We start from the raw sequence: 12580 nt of genomic DNA on the forward strand, positions 1-12580 counted from the left end.
CTCTCCAAAGCCAGGTTCTACTGAAAAAGAGTTTTATTGCAGATTTGGTAGGAGCACTGCTGCTCTCTGTTTTTGCTTTCGTCTTCATTTTGGTTTTTTTGTGATCATCAGTAAGGCTGAGCTTTTCGTTTGTTCACTGGCCAGTTGCTGCTTCTTTTGTGAATGGTTCATTTTTGTCCTTTACCCATTCTTCTGCGATACTCGTTTTTTCCCTTATTAATGAGCCCTTTACATTGTAAGGATATTAGCACTTTGTGACTTGTTACGCATTATTTTTCTAGTGTAATATTTGCTTTTTATGTTTGGTTATGAAGTCCAAAGTTACTGCTGCTCTTTTTTTTCTTAATGAGTTTTTTGGCTGCACTGGGTCTTTGTCGCGGCTCTCGGGCTTTCTCTGGTTGTGGGTGCAGCCTTCTCATCGCAGTGGCTCCTCTCGGTGTGGGGCCTGGGTTCTAGGGCACGCGGGCTTCAGTAGCTGCAGCACGAGGTATCCGTTGCTTCATGGGCAAACTTCCTGTTGCTCTTATTGTAAAGACAGTATTAATTTTTTGATGGGAATAGTTAATTTAATTAAAAAAGAAACAATAGCATCATTTAAAAATGGCAAATATTCCTCTCGTTAGCCACTTCATTGCTAAATGTTAACGTTGGGAGAGTCCCTTATAGTCATGGCGGTTCGTCACAGTTTGGTACTATGTTTTTTGTAATTTTATTTTTTATTTATTTTTAAGCTAATTTTCATTGGAATATAGTTGCTTTACATTGTGGTGTTAGTTCCTACCATACAGCAAAATGAATCAGGCATACATATACCGATGTCGCCTCCCTTTTGGACTTCCTTCCAATTCAGGTCACCACAGAGCGTTGAGTGGAGTTCCCTGTGTATACAGTAGGTTCTCATGAGTTGTTTTGTACATACTATTAATATCGTGTGTATGGCAATCCCAGTCTCCCAGCTCCTCCCACCATTCTCCCATCCCCTGCTTGGTATCCATACATTTGTTCTCTGTGTCTGTGTCTCCATTTCTGCTTTGCAAATAGGATCATCTCTACCGTTTTTCTAGATTCCACATGTATGCATTAATACACAGTATTTGTTTTTCTCTCTCTGACTCACTTCATTCTGTGTGACAGTCTCTAGGTGCATCCACATGTCTACACATGACCCAATTTCACTCCTTTTTATGGCTGAGGAATAGTCCATTATTTATAGGTACCACATCTTCTTTACCCTCTCCTCTGTGATGGACCCTTAGGTTGCTTCTGTACTATTTTTTAAAATCAAAGTATAGTTGATTTATGTTATTGGTAGTTTCCGATGTACAGCAAGGTGATTTCAGTTATACATATATATGTGGCAGTACTATCTGAGCCATTCTGTGATGCACGTGGTCTTGGATTTTAACTTTTCTGGAGTCAGATGTGTCTTAACTCTCAACATTACTTGCAGTCGCTGTCAAGTGACATTAGAGGTGTCCTTACCTGTGCAAGCAGACACAGATTCCTGGTGGCATGGCCTGCTTGGAAAGCTGTGACCTCAGCCCCCAGTGCTTTAGTCCACCTACCTTTTAAGGCCATTTGAAGAAAGAACACAAATCCTGTTTGCTGTTGAAAATCATTCCTTGATATCATCTGATGAGATCAAGAAAGAGCCAGTAGCCAAACTTCCAGGCTGAGGGTCAGCTTCTTGGAAGAAAATCTCAGAGAGAATGTTGGAGATCTCTTAAGAAATGCACCCGCAGGGGCTTCGCTGGTAGCTCAGTGGTTAAGACTCTGCCTGCCAATGCAGGGGCCATGGGTTCAATCCCTGATCCGGGAAGATCCCACCTGCCATGGAGCAACTAAATCCGTGTGCCACAACTATTGAGCCTGTGTTCTAGAATCCGGGAGCCACAACTACTGAAGCCTGCATGCCGGGAGCCCACGCTCTGCAACGAGAGAAGCCACTGCAATGAGGAGCTTCTGCACAACTAGAGAGTGGCCCCTGCTGTCTGCAGCTAGAGAGAAAGCCGCGAGCAGCAGTGAAGACCCAGCACAGGCGAAATAAATACATAAACAAATATTAAAGGAAAGAAATACATCCTCACCAATGCCCTCGGTGACACAGAGGTCATTATTGTGTGGAAAGGCACAGACATCCTGAAAGTGAAGGCTTAGCCCGCTTACCTCACTCTTTTTTCTGTCTGTACAAGAGAGAGGGAGATGATGACACTCTGGCCCAATAAAGGAGCCTTTTCAATAATTACAAAAGTAAAATTCTAAGCAATTAAAAAAGAAACATTCACTGGTAGTGTTTTTTAAATTTCTTTTTTCAATCTTGAAATTGATGGTGTCTTATATGACGAAATATAGTGTATGTGTTATGAACCTCTTGCCATCCCCAGTTCTTTTAGTTCATAGGTTTCTTTCTTTTTTTTTTTTTCCTTCAGCCGCCCTATGCAGCCTGTGGGATCTTAGTTCCCCTGCGTTGGGGGTGTGGAGTCTTTTTTTGTGTGTGTGTATTAAAGTTTTATTAAATTATAAAGGAGATAGAGAAAGCTTCTGACATAGGCATCAGAAGGGGGCAAAAGAGTACCCCCGGGGGTGTGGAGTCTTAACCACTGGACCATCGGGGAAAGTCCCCTAGTTCCTGTTATAGATGACTGGTTAGTATTCATTGTGGAGGCGCACTGTTACCTACTCAGCTGCATTGGCGGCCTGTAAATCCTGAATCACGGTGCTCACCTCCCTTCGGACTTCCCAGGAGGGGGCCCAGCAGCGCCCTCTTCCTTCTCTTCCTAGCAGTGTGTTAATTCGGCTTTTTATCTTGGCTGCTCTCCCAGGCTAAGCTGTGAGATCCTTTTTAACTCCAAGGCATGGTAACCACCGGCAGTTGTCTGGATTTGAGGACTGGGCAGAGACATGTGATGGTAGCCTTAGGAAGCAGGAGTCATGGGAACTAGTGATCGGGGGTCCTTGTGTTATGTCTGTGTGTCTCCCCAAGTGACTGGGGGGTCCTTGGGTTATGTCCATGCATCGCCCCACCTTTTTGTACCGCCGAACAACACTGACTGCGCCCTGAGTGCTGTGGGATCCATCCCAGGCTCCTGCCAGGCCCTGTATGACCTGAGTCCACTTCTCTCTCCAACCTCCTCTCCAGTTTCTCCTGTTTCCTTACTCTCCTCCAGCCCTCCCTATTTCCTGCTTCTGGAACATTCCACGTCCATCCCCACCCCAGAGCGTTTCTGCCTGCAGTTCCTCCTGTCTTGAATGCCTTTTGCACAGCTGCCCTTCTCTAGTTCTCTAGGACTCAGCTCAGCCATGCCCTGGAAGAGAGGCTTTCCCTTTCACCTCTGCTGTAGCTCCTCCATTCACCATATAAGTACATCCCTCGTTTGTCGTGATCTCTGTCTATGTCGCTTCTCGGTTTTGTTCACCACTGTAATCCAATGCCCAGCACTCAGCAGACAATAAATACCGCTAGACACTCAGTAAACATTGCTGGACTGAATCAATAGTATGAAATCAACTGATAATGCTGAGTTGGAAGGAATAGAAACTGCTCCTTGTTATCCAAGAGGGCACTAGTGAATCCAGCAGGGAACACTTGGAGGCAAATTGATCAGCTTTTCAGCAGTTGGAGCTTCTTGGTGGTGGGGCGTGTGCCTTCTCTGTGGGGAGTAGTCAGCAGTAGTTCAGTGTTGTCGACAGGATTCTTGCCCTGGATGTTGGGGCAGGAACAGTTTGACCTGTGTTCTCATCACATCTACATCATCTACTGGTCTTGCTTCAACTGCACATATGACTTTTACCACTAGATGGCGAGAAATGGCGAGAAATGATTCCTAAACCAGTGTTTCTTTTTTTTTTTTCTTTTTGATAATTGCTTGTGGGATCTTAGTTCCCCCACCAGGGATTGAACCTATGTCTATTGCAGTGGAAGCTCAGAGTTGCAAGTCTACCGCTGGACTGCCAGGGAGTTCCCAAGAACACTTTTTTCATAGCGCTTATATACCCAACATACATTGAAACAGAAGTTTCACAAAAGCAGTCCTGACTTCTCCAATATAGTATGATGCTGCTATTTTCTGCTTTACTGTGTTCTACTTCATTTTTTAAAATGGAGATTTGCAAACTATTACATTGATTTTGTGATATGAATGGGTCACAACTCATTGTTTGAAAAGCGCTACTTTCATTGGCCGAGATGCATGTCTTAGTTCACCAACCAGGAATTGAACCCTTGCCTTTAGCAGTGAAAGCATGAAGTCCTAAGCACTGGACCTCCAGGGAATTCCTGAGAATCACTGTTCTGGACAGCTGAGCAAGTTTGCTTTGTAAAACTCTGTGGGTCTGCTGTTCTCCTTGGACAGTCTGGGCTTTTAGCAAATTGTGTTCCTTAGTACTTTGTGTGTTGGTGTGTTGCGTTGCTGCCTCGAGTAGCTCCGCACATGTGCCTCCTTGTGATGCCTGTGGATGTGCAGACATGGGTGCAAGAGACCGGGGGGCATGTTTGTACAGAATTCAGCAGCTATTGCCGTTAAGGCAGCAGTAAGCCTTGATGGTGGGGGCTTCCCAGGTGGCACAGTGGTAAAGAATCTGCCTGTCAGTGCAGGAGATTCAGGAGACACAGGTTTGAGCCCTGGGTTGGCACGATCCCCTGGAGTAGGAAATGGCAACCCACTCCAGTATTCTTACCTGGGAAATCTCATGGACAGAGGAGCCTGGTGGGGCTACAGTCCATGGGGTCGCAAAGAGTTGGGACGTGACTGAGTGACTGAGCCCATAAGCCTTGTTGGTAGGTATGAAGAAAAGAAAAGATGTAAATGTGTGTCTGGGAGCTTAGAACTTAACTGGGTGACACCATACACGCACACACACACTCGCTTTAAGTTTCAGCTTACCAGGCAATGTGGAGTGGATGTATCATGTGGGATATCACTTAGGATGCTTAAGGTTGTAAGTAACAGAAGCCTGACTCAATTTGATGTAAGTGGTAAAGACATTTGTTATCTCACTAAATTTTCCTTGTGAGGTAGAGAAGGCTCTGGGCCCCTGAGGGGTGTGGTATGGCCCTAGGGATCCAGATTCCTTCCCTGACTTCTCATTTGTCCTGAGGCTGGTTCCATTCATGATTGCCAGAGATTTCCAGTGGTAATCAGGGCTTTAGCTCTCCGGCTTGGAACACAGTATCTATCATTCTTGTAGTGTAGACTAGGGTTGAGAACCTTTAGGCTACCCTGGCATTTTCCAAATTGGAGCTGTTTTATTTGTTCCTGGTTTCTCCACCACAGCCTCCTTAAGGGACATGAAAGGACTGACAGACAGAGTCAGGAGAAATACTTTGTTAGTTATTAGTGATATTTGCTATTTATTTTGGGGTCTCCCTTCCCCTGGACACAAAACTTTTGTTTGAGCAGAGTTACCTGACTAGCTCCGGCCAGTGAGTTTGCTGTGTGAATAAATGTTCAAAGAGCTGTATGAAATACAAGGTGAGCTTACGTGCTGTTTAGGGTCCTGGGAAAGGAATTAATGATATGTGGGAACAGAGAGGTAAGAAATGACTGGTGGGAAGTGTGATGGGAATGACTGTGAATTTAAAGGTGGATGGATGAGTCTGTTTAAACTTGTGCTGGAGCATTGAATGTTATTTGGCTTTTTATTTTTTTAAATTGAAGTGTAGTGGATTTTTTACAGTGGGTTAATTATTGCTTACAACATAGTGATTCAGTTATACATATATGTGTGTGTTTTTTGTGTGTGTATACTCCCACACATACGTTCTTTTTTAAAATACTCTTTCCTGTTATGGTTTAATGTAAGATATTGAATCTAATTCTCTGTGCTATACAGTAGGACTTTGTTCTTTATACATTCTGCATATAATAGCCTACATCTGCTCACCCCAGCCTTCCTCTCCATCCTTCCACCAATGCCCTCCCTTTGAAAACCACCAGTCTGTTCTCTATGTCCACGATTCTGTTTCTGTTTCACCAGTTCAGTTCAGTCGCTCAGTCATGTACAACTCTGCGACCCCATGGGCTGCAGCACGCCAGGCTTCCCTGTCCATCACCAACTCCCGGAGCTTGCTCAAACTCATATCCATCGAGTTGGTGATGCCATCCAACCATCTCATCCTCTGTTGTCCCCTTCTCCTTCTGCCTTTAATCTTCCCCACCATCAGGGTCTTTTCCATTGAGTCAGTTCTTTGCATCAGGTGGCCAAATTATTGGAGTTTCAGCTTCAGCATCAGTCCTTCCAATGCGTATTGAGGACTGATCTCCTTTAGGATTGACTGGTTTCATCTCCTTGCAGTCCAAGGAACTCTTAGGAGTCTTCTCCAACACCACAGTTCAAAAGCATCAGTTCTTCGGTGCTCGGCTTTCTCTATAGTCCAACTCTCATATCCAAACATGACTACAGAAAAAACCGTAGCCTTGACTAGACGGACCTTTGTCGGCAAATATTTCTGTTTCATAGATAGGTTCATTTGTGTCATAGTTTAGATTCTAAATTTAAGTGATATCACATGGTATTTGTCTTTCTTTTTCTGACTTCACTTATTATGATAGCCTCCAGTTACATGATTTGGCCAGAGATAAATCCCTGGATCCTTGATCTGGTTCCTGGGAACTTGCCCATGGAACCTGGCCTGACCCTACTCTCTAATCACCTGTTTCCTTTTTCATCTCTTTCAGGTTTGCAGTGAGCATTGGCTACTGGCAGGACCCTTACATCCAGCATTTGGTGAGACTTTCTAAAGAGAGGAAGGCTCCTGAAATTAACAGAGGCAAGTGCCCAGCTCCCTCCCCTACTTCTCATGAATCCCTGGGGTTCTAGGAATTCATTCTTAAAAAGAGAGTTCTGGGGTGTACTGTCTTCACCAGAGTGTGGAAATGCTCGTTTCCCAACTTCCACACCAGCACAGTGTATTATGAAACTTTTAATCTTTATTTCTCTGGTACATGAAAAATGGTGTTTTACATTCCTCTTATTTTAAGGTGTGGTTAAAACTCATTATTCTGCGTTTAAAAGCCACTTACATATCTTTTACTGTGAGCTGTCTGTTCATGTAGGGGGTTATTTTTGTAGTTGTTGCCCTATTTGTTAGTAACACTGTTAGGTTCTGCAAGTAATTTCTAGCAAGGAAGTCAAAGGATTTGAGACAGGAGTGTGACTTAGTTGCAGCCAGATTGGGAAATTGACCACTGACCATGATTCTTGAGGGCTGGGGGGAATCTTGGCGTTGAAGATGGGTCCTGTAGGTGGGTTCTATAAGAATTGCAAAGAAATGTGTAAATGGTGGTTCCTGAAGAGAAGGACATGGTAGTTAATATTGAACTGAGGGTAAGACTGGGCAGCAGTCAGCCTGGGCAAGGCCTGGCCAAGAGGCCTTCCTGAAGCCTGCCTCCGCCGCTGTGCAGACAGATTTCCCAGGGAATGTTCTGGAGGCAGGCAGCCGCCGATCTTCATAGTCCTGGGCCGCATGGCAGCCCCCTTCCTTCTTCCTCTCCCGGGTCCACATCTCTAGAATGGGGACCTCTAGCCCAGGAGGAGAGCACTGCCCAAACGTCTGAGGTGAGAACATTTTTCCCTCAAATTGAATCCATTGTGGATGATATTCTGCAGAATACAATAAAGATGATTTGCTAGAGGCATTTCCCTAGTGGTCCAGTGGTTAAGAATCCATGCTTCCACTGTAGGGAGTGTGGGTTCGAGCTCTGATTGGGAAACTAAGATCTTGCATGCTTCGCGGTGCGGCCAAAAAAAAAAAGGTGATTTACTCGAAAAATAAAATGCAAGCACAAGCCCAGAGTATTTGTTTGTTTATAAATCATGTAGGGGTTATCAGTTGATTATTTATTTGGCTGAACCACACAGCTTTGTGGGATCTTAGTTCCCTGCCCAGGGATTGAACTCTGGTCCCCGGCAGTGGAAACACAGAGTCCTAACCACTGGACTGTTAGGGAATCCCCCCAATTATTTCTCAGCACATTCACTAAAATTTCTCTGTCAAATGACAAAGTTTCTGCATGCTTCTCAAATTTTTCTCTTAAAGCATTCACACCTTGAGTATCAGGCCTTTAGAATAGATAGCTGCTATCTTCCTGTCTCCCTTCTGGGTTTCCCGTTTCCTTTGTTCCAGCTTCTCACCCTAGAGCTTAACAAGTCCATTAATTAGGCCACCACTTGCTGGTATCTCCACTTCCCCGCTCTGCCACCCTCACGTTGGTGATGCCATTATATAAACAGAGGCTGTAACCCACACAGGATGGAAGTGAAAGGAACAAGATAAGAATCATGGCTCTCTTTGCTTTGACATTCATCTGCCCAACTTCCTGACCTAAAAATGTTATTTTCCATGTGTGCTCAGTCCCTGAATCGTGTCCAACTCTTTGGGACCCTATGGACTGTAGCCAGGCTTTGTCCATTGGATTCTCCTGGCAAGAATACTGGAGTGGGTTGCCATGCCCTCCTCCAGGGGATCTTCCCAACCCAGGGATCGAACCAGCATCTCCTGCTTCTCTTGCATTGCAGACAAGTTTTAGCAGAGTACTCGTTAACTTCCCCTAGAGCCGTGAAAAAGCACCTTTCCAAGAGGACATTCAGATCAGATGTCTTGATAAAAGATACTCGTCTTTCCTAAGTAACAGGACAGGGCATTTTCTTTTTCTTTTTTCTTTTTTTTTAAATTTTTCTTAAACTACCATTTAATTTGTACTTATTTTGGTCCGACCAGCTAAAAAGGGAGAATTTGAAAGTCATTATTTCTCCTGACCCTGAAGAAGGGCAAAGTGTTGTTTTGCTCTCCCTAGCACTCTGGGCTTTGCACGGATTATTCCTGGCGTCACCAAGTGATAGCTTGCCTCTCTGTCTGTCGCTTAGGATACTTTGCTCGAGTCCATGGCGTCAGTCAGCTTACAAAGGCATTTCTACGGAAGACGGAATGTAATTGTCAAATTCTAAATCTTGGGGCCGGGATGGATACCACCTTCTGGATGTTAAAGGTAAATTTCCCCCCTTTTCTCCAGTCATTTTAATTTAGTTTGTTGAAGATGTTCACCTGGTTCAAAAACTTGAAAAAATAGATTAAAACGGGGTGACAGCCTGTCTCCCATCCCCCACAACTTCCATCAGCTCCGTACTTTATCCCACCAGGGCCCTAGTGAAGATATGTGGGTTGTTGCTCACATTTTGCTGCCACAAAAAGGGTTATAATACAATTCCTTGGGTACATTTTCCTCTGCACGTGTGGATATGTATCAGGAGAAAGAACTCTACCAGTAGAACTGCTGAGACAAAAGAAGACATGTGTTTGTAATTTTGATGAGAACTGAAGATTTTATTGTTAGAGTAACAGTGTCTTAGATAGTAACATCGGGAGATTTGCAAGACTGGGTAAAGATAACATGATCCAAAGCCTTTTTGAAGTCATTCTCTGATTTGATTCCTCAACTGTTCTGTTTGGGGTTGTTCAAGGGCAGGTGGGATTATACTCACTCACAGGTAAAGGAAACTTGGGTCTGGTTAGTGGCAGACCCAGCGCTGAAGTTCTGATCTTTGATTACTGGACTGGATCTTATCACCAAATCTTCTCCCTACAAATATCTCACTGATGGCATTTTTCTTTCTTTCCTTTTTTTTTGGTAGGTTTGTACAGATTTTTCTTGGTTCTTCTATCAGGTGGCAGTAATGGGTATGTGCATTTCTCCAGATTTCTTAACGACAGAGAGCAAGATAAATCAGAAGGTATAGGCTATAAGTCAACCTGCATTATCTATTTTGTCCCCTGTCACATGATAAGAAGGTCTTTGGTCATAAGAACGCTCAACCTTTCTCTTACTCAAAAATGAGTGGCCTCAACATGGCCCTGGTGTTAATAATTTGCTGCTGTATTCCTCCTTCTGGATAAGATAACTGATATTTATGACGTGCTTTTTTTTTTTTAATCTATTTATTTATGGCTGTGCTGGGTCTTTGTTGCTGTGCAAGCTTTTCTCTAGTTGTGGCAAGTGGGGACTACTCTCTGGATGCAGGGCCTGGGCTTCTCATTGTGGTGGCTTCTCTCGTTACAGAGCTTGGGCTCTAGGGCACAGGCTCAGTAGTTGTGGCACGTGGACTTCAGCAGTTGCGGCTCCCGGACTTGAGAGCACAGGTTCAATCGCTACCACTCTGTGGCATGTGGGATCTTCCCGGATCAGGGATTGAACCCGTGTCTCCTGAATTGGCAGGCAGGTTCTTTACCACTAAGCCACCAGGGAAGTCCCTATGAAGTGCGGTTACATACGTGACCTCAGGAATTAACATGAGAGCTCTGTTGGGGGAGCTTACACAGATGGGGAATATGGGGTTTTGGAAGCTCTTCCCCCATATTGGACAGCTAGTAGCATTGGGATGTGGGCCAACATTGGCCTCCAGCTGATCAAGTTCCCAATTCCTTCCTCTTTTTTCTGCACACAGCCCTGTGGTCACTTGGGGGGCTCTTTTCTATGGGTTAGTTGTGCCTCTGTAACACCATGACCTTCATGTGGTTCCACTGGAACAGAATGCGGTGTAAAAGAGTGTATCGCCAGCATCAATACGGGCTGCTGGAGAGATCCCTCCTCCTGATAACCTTTGGACTTGATCATGCTTTTTTTTTCTTTTTCCCCCATCTAGTAGGTGGTTTAATCATTAATAAATCTGAGATTTTAATTTCTGAGCAAGGTACACTGAGGCATATGTGCCCCTTGCAAGAAAAAAAGACAAGAGGCTTTCCCAGCGGCTCAGTGAATAAGAATCCGCCTGCCAAATAAATGCACGAGGCCGGGGTTCAACCCCTGATTCGGGAGGACCCCACATGCCACAGAGCAGCTAAGCCCATGCACCCCGACTATTGAGCCTGTGCTCAAGAGCCAGGGGGCCTCAACCACTGAGCCCATGTGCCGCAGCTACTGAAGCCTTCACGCCCTGGAGCCTGTCCTCTGCAGCAAGAGAAGCCGCGGGAACTAGAGAGGAGACACTGCACTCTGAAACTTGAAAAAAACCCACGCAACAGTGAAGACCCAGCACAGCCAAAAATAAATAAATTTATTAGAAGAAAAAGAGGCGAGGAAGGGGGCTAGCACAGGGCCTCAAAGTCCTACGTAGAAATTTGGAAATCAGTGTAATTATCTGATAATTATATTGATCTAAAGGGTTGTTGTTGTTGTTTTTATCTAAAGTTCTTCTTTTTAAGACAGATATTATCTGGTTTGTTCTCTTAGGGCAAAGGTTGCACAGGCCAAATCCAGCCTGCCACCTGTTTTTGTGAATAAAGTTTTATTGGAATACAGCCACGCACATTTATTTACATCTCACGTATGGCTGCTCTGGCACTTGGACAGCAGGGCTGAGTAGTTACGACAGAGATCTTCGTGTCTGCCAAGGCTAAACTGCTTACTTTCTTGCCAGAAAGTTTGCTAATCCCTGTTTTAGAGCTGTATGTGCCTCTATAAAAGAACAGGGAAATCTTGTCCATTGATCTTGATGTCTTGGGCTCTTGCCACCTGGGACGGCGCCCCCAGCTGCCCCAGCAGAGGCTCCTGCAAGTCACAGGCTTTGTGGGGCCATGAACATGTGAGCTCATTCTGTATAATCTCAGGGGCTCAAGACTGAACAGTCACAGATGCCCATCTTGAGGCAGCAGGCAGGAACAGGGAAAGGTGATCTTGTCATGAGCCAAAAATAAAGGGTAAGTGAAACCCTGTAAGGGTCCTCGGTCCTTTTTTTATTGTCATTTTTAATCGGAGTGTAGTTGCTTTGCAGTGTTGTGTCGGTTTGTGCTGTAGAACAACGCGGGTCAGCGCGCTTAGTCCCCCAGTCGTGTCCGACTCTGCGACCCCACGGACTGTAACCCGCCAGGCTCCTCTGTCCTTGGGATTCTCCAGGCAGGAATACTGGAGAGAGTTGCCATGCCCTCCTCCAGGGCATCTTCCCAGTCCAGGGATTGAGCCCAGGTCTCCCGCAGTGCAGGCGGGTTCTTTACCGTCTGAGCCTCCCGAGAAGCCCAAGTGAATCGGTGTGCATATATCCCTTCCCTCTTGAGCCTCCCCCACCCATCCCGCCCCTCTATGTCATCACAGAGGGCCTTGATTCTTGGTGGCCCTTGGATTCTGTTTCTGCCCAACCAGAGGATCAGGTGTGGAGGGGAAGCAGTCTCAATGTTGGCTGCCAGTGAAGCAGTCCATCACGTTGCATCTTTGATGAACCCCCGCTTCCTCATGGCTGTTCCCTGCTGCCCCCTGGTGGCCACGCTCAGCCCTGGGTGTCTCCCTGCCTCCTGTGCCCTGTGAGCTACTTGGGAGTGGCGAATCGCAGAATGAAAAGTTGAAGTATCACTTGCCAGAGCCATTTTGCCCTTTTCTGGAAGCTAAGAAAGAGGATGGCTGTTTGTGAAAAGCTCCCGATGTGCCTTTTAGAAACTTTCTTTTGACAGTGACCCCTTATTCAGAAGTCTTAGGAGGATCAAGTGCCCGAGTGCCTGGGAAAGTGCTTTAAAAAGTAAAAAGCGATGTAGGACGCTATGCTGTCCTTCATTTATTTGCTTTGGATTGTCTTTGTGATCTTCTGGAATTTTAGG

General features: G+C 45.3%; 1 protein-coding gene across 1 annotated transcript in view; it reads left to right on the forward strand.

The window, feature by feature from the left end:
• LCMT1 (leucine carboxyl methyltransferase 1) overlaps nt 1–12580 on the forward strand; it is a 65555-nt gene that overhangs the window by 17867 nt on the left and 35108 nt on the right. The window contains exons 2-3 of the mRNA XM_043456044.1: nt 6678–6769; nt 8866–8987. Coding sequence (XP_043311979.1) covers nt 6678–6769; nt 8866–8987 — 214 coding nt within the window. The remainder of the gene's footprint in view (nt 1–6677; nt 6770–8865; nt 8988–12580) is intronic.

Source organism: Cervus canadensis, chromosome 32 (genome assembly GCF_019320065.1).
Source record: "Cervus canadensis isolate Bull #8, Minnesota chromosome 32, ASM1932006v1, whole genome shotgun sequence".
Taxonomy (NCBI): domain Eukaryota; kingdom Metazoa; phylum Chordata; class Mammalia; order Artiodactyla; family Cervidae; genus Cervus; species Cervus canadensis.